General features: G+C 43.3%; 1 protein-coding gene across 1 annotated transcript; it reads right to left on the bottom strand.

The window, feature by feature from the left end:
- Window positions 1-1,805: 1,805 nt before the first annotated feature.
- Window positions 1,806-5,788, bottom strand: FGF19 (fibroblast growth factor 19). The gene is made up of 3 exons (XM_074149806.1): window positions 5,572-5,788; window positions 5,380-5,483; window positions 1,806-2,138 (listed from the first exon to the last, which is right to left on the bottom strand). Exons 1-3 carry the CDS (start codon window positions 5,786-5,788, stop codon window positions 1,806-1,808), a joined length of 654 nt encoding a protein of 217 aa, XP_074005907.1.
- Window positions 5,789-14,711: the final 8,923 nt, after the last annotated feature.

Genomic DNA, 14,711 nt, shown 5'->3' with positions numbered 1-14,711 from the left:
AACCCTTCCGTAACAGATATACTTTTCTTAGACTCGCTGTTTCCCGTGGAGCTCATCAGTAATTGGCAGCAGAGAGACTGGAATTCCAGCCTTAGTATTCACTGCCTGGCTTGGGAAAACCCCTTTGTCCCTCCACATCCTTGTCCCCTGTACCTCAACTCTGCCACCTTCACAAGGCACATCATCTTCACCCATCTGCTGCAGGGCCAGGTGCCATCAGTTTGCTAAAGTTCCTTGAAGTCTCTAGACTAAAGGAGTGACAAAAGAGTCGGCTAGATTTGTGTTGAAGATGATTTTTTTTTATTGCAAATGTACACATTACACTACTGATAACGCACAGAAATTTTAAAAAGTTATTGTTTGCTAAAATTTCATGATTACAAAACTTCACAAAATTTGTTACAACTAAAAAACCCACCTTCAGGAGTATATAAATAGAATTTTGAGCATAAATAACAGTAACAAAATAAACAGATGTATGTATTCAATAAATTAATTATAAATATTGCATTGGCAATGAAGTGCTAGGTCAGAAGAACACCAGTATTTCCAGGAAAGCTTTTTTTGTATAGAAATATCTATTATAAAAGAACCTTTGGAAACAAGTAGAATCCCTGTATCCTTTTTCACTTTTTTTTTTTTCCCTTTGGTTTTACCTTGCTTTTTCCTTCATCAAATTCTTAGAATGAGAGAACAGAACTGAAGACATCGGACATCTGCGTTTTGGCCACAAGGTACTCATAATCCCCTCCTGCAAGAAGAACAGCGTGGTTGACCCAGCTCTGCAGCATTTAAGTCACTAAACTGTCTCTCCACTGATTCCCACAGATGCAGAATCAAGCCTGGAAGGGACTTGAAAGAATTGCTGATGGTTAAAGGTTAAACAGGAAAACCTATTTTGCAAGTGATTTGACCTATACGTCATCCATTTTCAGTCTTTCTCTCCGTTTGCTAATGACGGAGAGAAATGCTTATATACAACAGAACCTTAATTTAAGCACTAATTTGAACTGCTCATTCCCTACCCCATGAACATAAATGCTAGTTCTGTGCACTCTTCCAACCGCGCACTGAATTCTCACCAATGTTAATGGGAACTCTCTGCTGGATGATGCTGATCCCACAGTGAGCATAAATTAGCCTTTAAAAAAATCAAAGATCCAGTTTTCCGAAGAACCCTCTAGCAATAAGGGAAGGAAGAAATTTTTCCTTCCCTCATTTCCTAAGGGAAGAAAAAGCACAATATACAAGCAGAATTGTTTTTCCAGTGGTATGCTTTCAATAGAAAGTTTTCCCAGAACATTGTCAGCAGCTTTTCAAGAAACAGCGTTAACCCTAGTTCGCGTAACCGCATTTGCTAGGTTTTCCTTAATTGTGTTGTGTTCCAACTGTTTGTCTTTAAGGCCCCTGAAGCTACGAAATCATTAACCTCCCTGTGACTGGAAAAAAAAAGGTTTTCTACATTTGCTCCTACGAGCAGAAATAATAGGTGAACATACATGGTGATGAAGTTGATGTAGAAAAATTAAGTATTTTATCACCACCATGGTAATGGAGGAACTCTGATGAAGCTGTTAAGCTTTTCTTATTTAATCCCTTTCCAAATAAAACTATGGATAGGCAATTCTTTCGACTACAGAATAGCCTCTGGGCACTCATCTCTTACAGGTACAACACATGGCAAGGAAAATGCTGGCTCTGTACTGAAATATACAAAAAAGTTCGAAATATCACTACATGAAAAGCTAAAAAAACCTGCACCATTCTGCAATATTTCTTTAAAAAACATGTGTGTGTGATCAGAGTCATTTCTGAAAGCTGGGGCTCTTCACCGGCGACAGTTTGGAGGTGATGCCAAAGGGGTCCATGCTGTCCGTTTCGAGAGGCGAGGAGTACACCTCCGGTTCAAACGCCTGGCTGTAATCACCGTATTCGCCAAAGTCTGTTGACTCCACGGGCACCGTGTTGATCATAGGTAAGAAGTGAGACAGTGGAAGAAAATCTTTTCCTTTGAACTGTTGTCTTTGCTTGGCACTGCTCAAAGACACCGATATTCCGTATTTTTTTGATCTATATACATTGTAGCCATCTGGACGAATCTCCTCTTCAAAGGAACAATCCTCGGTGGAATACCTGAGCTGAACAGCAAGGAGTAACGAGAATTACAAATACGCCCACCAGACCCATTGTATTCAACTAAAGCATAAACCTTGGATGCCACCAGCCCTTTTCTCTCTGCTGCCAGTGGGGGTGTCCCTCTGGCTTGTTGTGGGGGCCCCAACTCGGTGCACCTCACAGACCCTGCTGCCAGATCCATGCGGGTGGGCTGCCCGTTGCTCTGGTGACTGCTCCTTCAGCAACGGACCATGGCCACCGAGTTTTAAGTGCCCTGAAGTTGTCAGGCAGTTGGACTAGATGATCATTGTAGGTCCCTTCCAACTGAAATTTATTCTATTCTATTCTATTCTATTCTATTCTATTCTATTCTAATTTCTAATTTGGTTGGACTAGATGATCTTAAAATCTTAATCTTAAAAGGTCCCTTCCAACCTCTGTGATTCTCTGTGATTCTCTGTGATTCTATTTCTATTTCTATTCTACTAGAGCTCCCCGCATTGCACACAGTATGCATTTTGGGTTATGAGGCCATTAAAAGACCTAATCCAGAATTCCTGAAGTTCATGCCCACCCATCACAGTAAATAAACTTGGATCCTGGATGTGTACTTCTCCACAGTTACCACACTTATGCCGTCCTGAGCACAGGGAAAAAGAATCTCAGATCAGGTCTGTAGAAAGGCAGCACTTTGCAAACATGGCCAATCAGTAAAACGACACTAAAAAGGTAATTGCCTTTTTTTTTTAACTTAGCATTTGCTGAAATTACAAAAGACCACTTAAACCCAGTGTCACTTGCTCACTAGACATTAGTCACAACTGTCAAATTAATAACAGTGCAAGTTAAGATTTTGTGTAGAAGAATGTAGTTGCTTAGGTATGAATTTGTAGCGATAAACTTCTGGCATACTGACAGACAGCATATTAGGAGTTTGCATCACCAGGTCAGAGCTTTCCAGGTCTTTACACAAGCACCGTATTTCTTACAACTCCGGTGCTATTTCAGGCTCAGCCACTACAGGTGACTGAACTCACGGTCAATAAAAGACAATTGCTGATTATGTCTCAGTCTGCAGTGATAAAAGTGTCCTTACATGAATGCTCTGCCCGTCGGAATAGAGAGCATATTTGATACTCTTCAGTCGTTTCTCGAACACCCTTAACGATATGGAGGATGATTAAGTGCATACATTTGGTTGTCTTTCAAAAGCGCTTTTTAAACTAATCAAATAATTTTTAAAAGGCATTTTCTCCAAAAAAAATTACACAATATTTAGCCTCCTACACACACTACGTCTCAGAAAAATACAAATTTATGGCTGAATTGTTAGCTGTCCTTATTTCTATGAGTGCTCAGCCTCACTAACAAGGATGATGAAATAAAAAAGCTTCTTGAGCAAGTGCGCATTACAAATAATGGTTATTGATTGCGCCTCCCATGTCTCAACTATATCATTCCCTCTTCATTTCATTGGGATTGTCTCTAGTGTATTTTTTATAAAAAAGTACCAAACGCACTTTAACTACTTCCAGATTATTTTTTTCATAGGAGGAATTTATAGTATCTCAGTGTACTAAGCAGTTAGATGATTTCCCCTAAACTACAGACTGTGGCACACTGCACATGCAAAAATCAACCCAAGTCATCAGTTTTCCAGTGTTAGTTTCAGCAGTGCAAGTGGTTGCCTAGTTCAGTCCCCAAACACCGTATTTGCCCATTCGTTCTTCCACTCCTGAGCGTAACGCTGATAAAGCAGAGAATTGCCTGCAGAGCTGCCTGCTGGGGCTGTTAGCAGAGAGGTGACAGCAGGTGTCCACGACATACAGATGCGACAGCATGGCTGCATGCCATTGTATTTTCAGAAAAAAAAAAAGCCTGCAATTAATACTATACACCAACAAACCCAGTCTCAGACAAGGCATACGCATATTACTTAAAAACAGTGTTATATGAAAGCTATTTTAAGATTCTGTGACTGCTGAAGTCCAGCTGGAAGCTCCTATGGGAGCAGGATCCAGGTTCTTCTTTGTTTTCATTGATCATTTTGCTTTGAATACACATTAAAACATTAAGCTAATAATTGACCTACCATATAGTCTGAACCTATGCAGCTTATCACAGCATCGATTGATTCCAGCCCAGAAAAGCAAGGAAATTCGTAACGAAAGGTTTAGTCCTATGTTATAAATGCATTCAAAACCATCACTGTATCAGCATTGCTCTTATTAAAGATACTGGGAGTTTTGACAATGGGCCAAGTCCTTGCCCGATTGAAATCAGCAGAAATTTTGCCAGAGTAATCAGAGCAGAATCAAGCTGTATCTTTACTACGGTATAATAAAAAGCCATCGCTCTGTGAAACTCAGGCTCCTGTAAAGCAGTCATACACAGACCGAATCTGACTCTTACCCTTCAAATTCTAGAGTCGGCAACTTACTCATGCGGCTTCAAAAACAAGTTTCTATCACTGATAACGACTAGCTGATACGCTGACATGCCTAGGGAAAAAAAGCATGACCTAACAAAGTGGTGTCAGCAGGTCACTCAACTCCTCAACCTCTTGGAGTCCCACAGGTGTGCTGTTACCTCAGGTCAGAAGAGAGACAGTGGAGAACAGTCCTTCTGCCCCTCGAAATCCCGCTTCCGTTTGGTACTACCTAAGAGATGGTAACCCCGTGTTTCTGGGGTTTGTCTGCCTGGCAGCCATCTGGCTGCATCTCCTTTCCAAAGGAGTAATCCTATTTATTTATTTACTTATTTATTTTAGACTACCTCACCCAAACGGCGAGAAATTATTCAGGTTAAGTTATTCTATCATTAAGATTCTATGCCCCGACTTAATCTATTTCTGCAGCAGAAACGCAGCCACCCACCGATGAGGCTTTTTAAACATAAAGGCAATGTTGCCCTAGACTATTTTCAGTATATTTTCAGTATATTTTGGCGGGGGACATGCAACACATATTGGCGTGGTAAATGATGTTCTTTGCTGAATTCTAATAACCCTGATTGGCCTTTCCGGCAGTATCAGCGACAAGAATCACCGGTCCTATGGAGAAAAGGAGATGGGGGCGGGAGGGGGGGACCGGAAAGCTTTGTTAACCCATTACCAACCGCAGCCATACAAAAAATATGTCAGCCCTTTGGTCTCGCCTGCCGTTTCAGCGCGGCGGCCGGGCTGGAAAGCTCCCTCGGGAAAGGCGATCCCGGGTTTAGAGCCACCGGGAGCGGGGGTCGGTGTCCGGGCTCGTCGCAGCTCACCTGCCCGTGCAGCCGCCCCGCCTCGTCCATGCAGAGGTAACGGGAGCTCCGCACACCCTTGATGGCCACGGTGCGCACCGCCACGGCGCGGATCTCCAGCAGACCTGCGGAGACAGAGGGGAAAAACGGCGGTTAGCTCCGCGGACCCGTCCCGATCCCGTCCCGTCCAACCCCGGTACCGCCCGTACTCACTCTGCGGGCTCTGGCTACCGGCAGCGTCCACCCGCCCGTCGCCGCCGATGCGTAGGAAGCAGCTGAAGAGCCCGTGCTTGCTGGCGGTGTAGAGGTGCCGCAGCCGGATCGGTTCCCCCCACCCGTAGTTAACGTGCGGACCGGCGTCGGGCAGCGGCAGCGACACGGCGGCGACGGCGAGCCCCAGCAGCGCCAGGGCGGCGGGGGGCGGCCCCATGCCGCGGGAGGGGCGCGGAAGAGGCGCGGAGGGGAGCGGAGAGGCGGCCGGGCGCTGGCTGCGCTGGCTGCGGCTCGGGGATGTAGCGCGGGGGAAGCCAGCCCCCCGGCCTTTTATAGCTCTCCCTTATCAGCCCGATCGATTCGGCTGCATCCAGCTCCAATATAGAGCCCATTTCATAGCGGGAATTGGTCGGGATCGGTCACTCCCCCCGAAAATATTGATCGGATGACATCATTTCGCAGGGGACACCCTGAAGTCGCTCCCTCCCCATCCCTACCTCCCAGCTTTTCCCCCTTCGAGTCTCCGGCCGCGCTTTTCCCCGCCCGGCCGGACCCCAGCGGTCCCCGAGGGGACGGGATGGGACGGGAGGAGATGGGATGGGATGGGATGGGATGGGATGGGATGGGATGGGATGGGATGGGATGGGACGGGACAGGCGGCACTGCCGGTCCCGCAGCCCGTTCCCTGATGTGAGCGCCGGGAAGGGGGCCGGGGGGTGGGCGTGTGTACATCAAACCCCATCCAGCGGCTACGCGGAGGTGAGGAATAAAATTCGCCTTCGGGGAATGCTTTTTACACCTCGCTAAGGGAACCCAGCCTCGGGCAGGACCCTGCCCATCTGCCAAAGCCGCTGTGGCTCCCCAGTCAGCCCCGGTCACCTCCCAGGGTCGGTGCCGCCGCGGCGGGAGCGCTGAGCGAGCGGTACCCGCCGTTCCCGGTTACCGGCGGCCGGCGGGGCACAGGCTCCCGCCGCGACGGGACGGCCCGGTACGGCCCGGTACGGCGCCTCTGGGCGGGCCGGCGCTGCTCCCGGGCTTTATTGCAGCCCGGCCATCCCCGGCTGTGTCACTAGATGGAGCCTGGCACCCGGGATGCGGGCTGGCCTCGCCTGGGGGGGCTCTCCAGCTCCTGTTCCTCCCCGCTTGTACAAAGAGATTGGGGGGGGGGGAAAAGTGTGTGTAGTAAAACTGCATTGCCCGCAGCCGGCGGCCCCAGCTAAGCATCAAACAGATATTTTTTATCTGGTCTGTGCGTGGACTTTTTCCACTCGGGCTCTTCCCCGGGAGCTCACTCAGTGAGTGCACCAGGAGAGGTGGAAAGAAGCAGACCCACACATTTTGGCTTATTCTGCGCTTTTGACATCTCAGGGGCACTTTAGGGGATTGCTGCTGACTTTTCTGCTGTCCGTCCAAACTGAGCATTGAAGGAATTTTCTCAGATCTCAAGAGAGAAAATGAGCAATTCCATAAAGAAAAAAAAATCCTTCCTCCTTAAATAACAATTAAGCAAAACATAACCCCATGCCCTCAGCAACTTCTCTGAAACAACGAAGTTTCGGTCAGCTTCCACATGCTGTTTTTGTATTTTCCTGCCTGTTTACGTTCATCCTTTTGTCTATACACTTGCATTTCCCTCCTGTCAACACTCACACAAATAACTTTTCTTTATGAGCAATCTTAGCTCAGTGAGGCTGCACACATAGACAAAGTCATACAAAAATACAGAGTCTTGTAGGATGCTGGCCTGCACTTGTGGCTTACACTTATTATCGTATGTAGCTTATGGTACTGAAGTTAATCACATCAATCAATCAGTCTTTGGATGATCAGGGTCTTCCATCAAAAGCTCCCTGGAGCAAGGGATTGTATGTCACCAAGCATTTCAAAAGCAACTACTGACTGTGACTATCTTCAGCTTTTTCTGATGGTCCACTTGAGACACACAAGAAGGAACCCAGTTTTCTCTGCATGACTGAAGAATAATTAATAAAAATCAGGACCACTTCACGTTCAGGTGTCTTCTGCTGCATCCTCCGGGTCATGGCCTGATTTGAGAAATTCTGGCCTTTCAAACATCACACAAGTTCACAATATTATAAACCCAGTAAATAATACTAAGGCATCCGAGACCCTCAGGTTTTTTTTTTCCCTCTATAGAATTCTGCAATGTTATTACATGACTGCTACAAAGGCGGTTCACTGCCCTGCAACCCTGGGCCCCACAGCAGTTGTGCATGTAACTCATCCTGGCTACATATGCATTCTTCAAGGTATCGAGCACCCACCACACACACAGAGGTTATGGTCTGAAATGAATCTGAAAGGCTTTTTTAGTTCATTTTGTTGTGCATCTCAGTGAACAGAAGCTATTTTATGATTACTATTTCTGCGATACTGTAGCGTGAATAATATTCATGATCATAAGTATTCATTTTCTTCACCGAGAATTCAAATTTCTTTCATGCAGTAAGAATTGATGAGCTTGTTTATTCATTCTGACAGCTGCATTGTTCCCTTGTGAAGCTCAAAAATTGAGGCAGAAAGAGCAAAACATTTGCACTAAATGATATTTCAAACCAGTGAAAAAGATGGCTGTAAGCGAGAATTTCCTAACAACTGATGGAGAGCTTTTAAAAGTTATTTTCATTGTTACTGTTGCTGATGCTACATGGACTGACTTTTAAATGTTCATCTATAATCAAATTTAAATGAAAATGAAGCCCTTAACTACTTTTTTGGAATGTTCTCTCTAGTTATAGGAAGCTTTCAATCTAAATAATTTGTCCAAGTTCCTCCTGTAGTCAGTGACAGAGGTAAGTGCCTCCAAGTACTTATCTGCACTGGATAGTACCAACCCTATCTCAAAACAGCTGTTTAAGAGATATGGGTTAAATAATCTCTGGAAGTGTCTATTTCTTTATTGGCTCTGGGAAAAAAAACCCTAGATGATTAACCCAGAATAAGTGCCTTATTTTTTGCTAGAGCTAAATAAGCTAATGAATCTCACTGTTTTCAAAATACAATAGTTGCAATGTGTGATTTTTATTTCAGTTCATATCGGTGTCACTGAACTTTATCGTTTATTGGCATCTTTTTATCAAAGTTCAATAGAAAGACGCATGCCTTTACATGTTTCTATAAATGTATTGTAGGAAAAAAATATTTGCAGAACAAATGTGTTATAGGGTGAATCACATCACCACTTCCAGTGCTGGACCTGCTCACTGTATAAACAGAGCCTTCAACAAGGAAACCTGGTAGTGTAGGACTTTTTGCTTTTATGGGGATAGGAAAAAAAAAAAAACAGGAGGAAAGTCTTGTAGAATAAAAATACCTCCTGACCAAATAGTACACAACTGGAAAAGCATTTTCACCTGTTGTAATGGATCATTTATTTCCACTGCACTTTTCAATGTCTCAATGTAATTTCTGCAAAACAAAAACTTCAGCTTTCTGTAACCCTAAAGCTGAAGAGAATGTGTTTTGGAAGAATGTATCTGCCTATATTTAAAAGTTAAACATCCAGAGATCTTTGAACATGTCAAAAAGTTAGGCTTGTGCCTAACTGAGCAATAACATCATTTGAACCAACTGAAATGAAGCCAAGGAAGGCTACCACAAATAATGATCAGAAATAGGGCTTGAAGCCACTCATGAGTAGAAGGTGGTCATAGCAGGCTACCTTGTAGTGGAGATCCAAGGGAAAATTACACAGGTGAGTCACTCAAGGCTGAGTGATGGTCAAAATGTGATGAACTCAATGTGTCTAGGATGAAGGGACATCTACTCAGAAGTAGAAAAACTTCAGAATGTCTAGAGAAATCATGCTGAAAACTTAGATATACGAAAGAGGAAAATGGTGCAGAAACTTAAAAGAGTTTTTACTTCCTTTGCGGTCTCTTTGGGATCTCCTGCAGATTTAGGACTAAGCATTACATGAATGGGTGGGTTGAAGGAGGAAGGAGCCAGACTCTTTTCAGTGGTTGCCAGAGAGAGGACGAGGGGCAACAGGCACAAGTTGGAACATAGGAGGTTCCACTCAAATATGAGAAGAAACTTCTTTACGGTGAGGGTGACAGAGCCCTGGAACAGGCTGCCCAGGGAGGGTGTGGAGTCCCCTTCTTTGGAGATTTTCAAGCCCCGCCTGGATGCAGTCCTGAGTAACATGCTCTGACATGCTCTGGGCAATCCTGCTTCAGCAGGGGAGTTGGACTAGATGATCTTTATGGTCCCTTCCAACTCTAAAAAAATTCAGTGAAATTCAGTGAAATTCAGTGGATGTGATTCAATATTACTTTTGAGAAGAGATTTGTAAGTCTTTTCCCCTTTTCTCTGAAGTCGGAAGTGAGCGAATTACAGAGGCTGTAAATACCCTGGGGGAAGTAAGGTCCCAAGCAGAGCTAGAGATGTTAGTGCTAATTCCTTTGGTTTCTGATTCCTGCTGTAGTTCCTGCATGTCATCCCAGAAGCCACAGCAAAAAGAAAGCCTTTATTTTCCCCATGGCAGAGGGCCAGCAGAACTGTCCGGTCCTTTCTCTTGCTTCCGGTAGCGATGAGTATGTCAGGCAAATGAGGGAAGGCAGAAGTGAAGACATAGTACCCTGCGATATGCGGTTATTCGAGCACGGGGTTGTTCTATAAAGAGCCTTATCAGCACAGCGCAAGTTAAAAAACCTGCCTAAGAAGGAGAGGTTACTCCACCATATGTCAAGGACTGCTCTGCTTCCCAGCTGCTTCTGCAATCCAAGAGGCATAAAGGTGACAATATTTCTCCCTGGGCTGTGAACGAGCGCAGAATTGAGATTCCACAGCTCCCGCTGCGTGCGCCCACTGACAGGATGTCATACGACAGGACGAGCATTCATGGAGGCTCTCCCCAGATAATAATATAGTATAATAGTCCTCGGTGAATTAGTAGGATCCAAATGCATCAGATACTTAAAGATCTTTCAAACGATCGGCTTCCGGAGGGGTTCCTCTTCTAAAACTGCTCTGCTAAAGAAGGTCAAAGCACGGGAGAGATCGTTGCTACTGTAATTCGTAGTTGCATGTGTTATTGTTGGTTCTTTCCAATGAACACAGCCAGACAACTAATTTCAAATATCTCTCACCATTCTGTTATCTAATGCTTTCTTAACTATTGCTATGAGTCAATGCATTCCTGAGAGCAATACTTAGCCTGGAATTGACTTCAAGCTTTCACGGTCAAATGATATCTTCTGATTAAGTCTACTCTAAAGCTCACAAAAGTCCCATCAGCTTCAAATGGTCTAAATGCATTTTTTCCTGACTATAAGTCATTATTTCATGATTTGGAAATGCTTAGTCCACCCCATCTTTTCTGTGTGCTACGAAATCCTTTGTAATTGTGGTATAGAAGAAGCCTTATTGATTTTCTGGGAATGCATTTGGTACAGTAGCTCTCCAGAACCCTATTCGCACCGAATCAATAAAAGTTAGAAAATGTAAGAACATAATCTAAACATTTAATTTAAATAAAATATTTTAGTACCCAAGGCAATTGTAACATGGCCTCTTTATGAAGGTTGAGATCCTCGGTTTTCTTACTTTTATTTTGGATTTACCTTAACACAGAGATCTGCAGTGTTGCTGGATTATTATGGATGGCGATTTCTTCTTTAAAATAACCTTGCACCATGGTTATTTTTTTGAGCAAACCTGCATCCTGCAGCAGAAACGAATAATTGCAAGTTTCTCTGGCAGTAGGTTATGTTTTCGTTTCTAACTTGACCTAGGGAGTAATGCCCCTGGACTTTGTTTATGCAATGTGTGTGTGAAAACGATGAGGAAAATCTCTAGTTTCTTCACAAAAGAGTAATTCTAGATCACCAGCTTCTCAGTCTAAAGTGGTGTCTGCAGAGCATTTACCTGTGCTCTCTTCTTGTCAGTGGCTAAATAATGTTGCCTTTATGGCAACTTCCAACTCCATTGGAAATCTTTTTCCTTTAATAGACAGAGAATGGGCCAGCAGCAGAAGAAGAAATACTGCAAAAAGAAGGAAAGAGATTTGCTACTAAAGTTTTGCTTCAAACTCACAAAAGTGTGGACTCAGAGCTGTGGTCCCGCTCAAATATATCCAAAGCCAGGATTAATCAGGTGGTCCTATTCAGTCTGATACATTGACAATTCCCATAAAGTCAGTCCTAAATAGCACAGGAGGAAGCTGGGATGTGCAACAACTTCAGCAACGAGACCAATACAGGCACATCAAACCAAACCTGACCCCGCAGCAATTTCACTGAGGATGAATTTATTCCATAAAGTTCTAACTTCATTTCACTGAAGGTGCAAAATTGCTTCCTTTGTCAACAAGAACACTGAGCCAGGGGCTCTCAGGTGGTGATTTTTTGGGAGTCAGAAGTAATTTTCCACTGTATATTCCACTGTAGATAGCTGTGAGGGTTTTGGTGTTGGGCTCCAAACACTTGACCAAGGCCAGATAAAAAGGAGTCTGAGGTCTGCACTGAACACGTTACAACAATTTACAGTGTTGTGGAGTAAAAGAGGTAGAAAGGGAGTTAAGGAAGCCAGCTAAGACTCACAGTTTTCTTGCTGCCTATTATTTCATGCCACACTTTGCTGCTTATCATTACTAGGAATTGCAAGTCACCAACAGAACTGGATAAACTGTGAGAGAGATGTAAATGATTAGTGAATGCAGGTGAACGTTGTGTCAAAGTGTCAATTCAATCCACAAGTGCTTATTCACCTACTGTCATCACTTTTGATTATTACGGTATTGCAGGAAGGACTCTTACTGAAATGCTGAAGCCCTGTATGAAACAGTTCCGAGCAAATGTAAGCTTAAAAAAAGTATAAAGTTTCCTCATGGCATCATTTAAGGTTGTTAAGAATATTTAGCACACAGCCACATCCTCAACTTCCAGAAAGCAAAGTTATTCAGCTAAATCAACAGAACTCTACCTTTCACCATAGTCCATATCCTGGGCCTAAAACCGAGGAGAAATATCTCAGAAGAAATAACAGAGTTATTCACTTGGCTTCTTCACTTGGCTTTTAAAAAGTGTGATGATATCTTGCCTCCCTCTTCACAAGACACCCTGACTCAACCCTTAATACAGGTAACAGTCATGTAGAAAGTTTTTACAGTGGCTTTGCTGAAGAGGCAAGAGATGAAGATTATTAATAAAGATGAAGATTAATTATTAATATAATTATTAATAATGAAGATTATTAATAACTTGGAGGTCAGAGAAAACAACCTTCTGCTGAAAGGAAGCCTACACTACAACTGTGGAGTGGTTGCATGATTTGCCATGAATCAGGAAACCAGTAACTTTCTCTGATGGTCCTTATTGCAGCTTCTTAACTAGTTCCATTTGCTACCACGGAACAGGGCTGTGGGACACTCGGGGCCAAGAACTGAAGGGCAAAGGTTACTGAAGCATCCTGCCACTGTGGCTAAAAGTGACCTTTACTTGACAAAGCAGAAGTAACATGGGATCTAAAAGAACGGTATTCAAATAGTTAGTCCATCCAAAACATTGCATTTGGATTGATCCTAATCAGCCATAATTTCCTAGTTTAATGGCCAATTAAAAGGCCATTTGAAAGTAAGAGAAGCAGAACAAATCAGCATGGAAAAAGCCTGGATGGTCTTTAGAAAGTAATTCAAGTTTACTTAGGTTTTACACATCTGACTAGCGATAAAACGAGTAGGTAACAGATGTCTTACTCCAAAAGTTATTCAGATTCATTAAATAACTTGTTTCAGTATGAGATAAAATCTGAAGCATCATTGAAAAGTGAAGTGAAATACCTGCATTAAACCAAGGATTTATCTATCTAAACACTGCAGCAAATATTAAATGGAGTGTAAAATCCCCCACTATCTGGCTATTGTGTATGTTATATATCTTGATCTGAGGTAAGAAGCAGAATTAAACTCTGTATTGCTTTTATGTATATTTACAACTGTGGTCAGACATAATGGTCAGAAGGATTCTAATCTACCATTTTTAACCCCAAAATTTTTATGTTAAATGCATCTTCAATTTTTTTCATTTTTCTGAAAACCGAGTTCCTTAAACATTACGGGCCACAAGTAAGAGCCAAATTGCCCCTGTTTTTTTCATGGCTGGAGGTACCAGGAAGATCCTTGCATGATGAGAGGCAGGGACACCTCAGTTCTTGAAGTGAGCAAAGCAGACCAATACGTGCTGAGGATGAAAAAGTGGAGTCATGGTGTCTCTCTCGTATGGATTGTTCTACAGTTCGTATACTCTTGAATGTGAATCTATTGATTTAGGCACTCATTTTGCAAAGGGAGTTGTAAAGATGCTCCTCCCCTCAATTAATTCTGAATTTAACCCATTTTGAAAGACTTCCGGAGCGGGGCAGGAGTCCATCTCATAGGTCTGTGTCAGGCACCAATGTTTCATTCTATAGTGAAGGCTCCCTGAGACCTGTATATTACTCTTTATCAGAGGTCTCTAGCAGATAAAGGCTGCAACAAAACAGCTACCGATCTCTGGTACTGCAGCCTCGCTCTGCAGAAGACCTGCTATCGCTAGGCAATAGATGTCTCTTTTTCCATTTTCTTGACTAATAGGTCACATATTGCCATCAGTGTAATTTGGATTCAGTTAGGCAGATGCCTCATTGATTGTATAATATGGTAGAAGGAACTAGCCAATACTAATGAAATAAAGAGCAAGAGAACTATAAACAGATCCTACACAAACCCTTCCTGCTCATGGCTCCGCTGGCCATGCCAGTATCCCATTCCTGAAAGGCAGTAATCCTCAAATTTACTTTCTCCTCCAAGACACATACAAGCAGCAGCATTAACACTTTGCACCATGATGGCAAATTACAGAAATACCCATTGATTAATCGTTCACATGCCTGGCTTACATTTCCTTTAGAGATGCATTTTAACTCTCAATTTCCTGAGAAAGGTAATGACAGACATATCCCCTGCAGCTTTTGCTGGTAATTTATAGCCCTTTCTACCTAAGTTACTTCTGCGCTGTCATTAGGTAAGATTTTACAGTCATGATCTCTGGCCACCACTTTGCACTGAAACAAGGTCTTACAATTTGGTTAATGCAGTGGTTCGTCACGGATAGTTTGGATTTCAGTCTGACATCGTATGG

Source organism: Numenius arquata, chromosome 6, assembly GCF_964106895.1.
Source record: "Numenius arquata chromosome 6, bNumArq3.hap1.1, whole genome shotgun sequence".
NCBI lineage: Eukaryota > Metazoa > Chordata > Aves > Charadriiformes > Scolopacidae > Numenius > Numenius arquata.
This window is presented reverse-complemented; position numbering and strand designations above follow the sequence as displayed.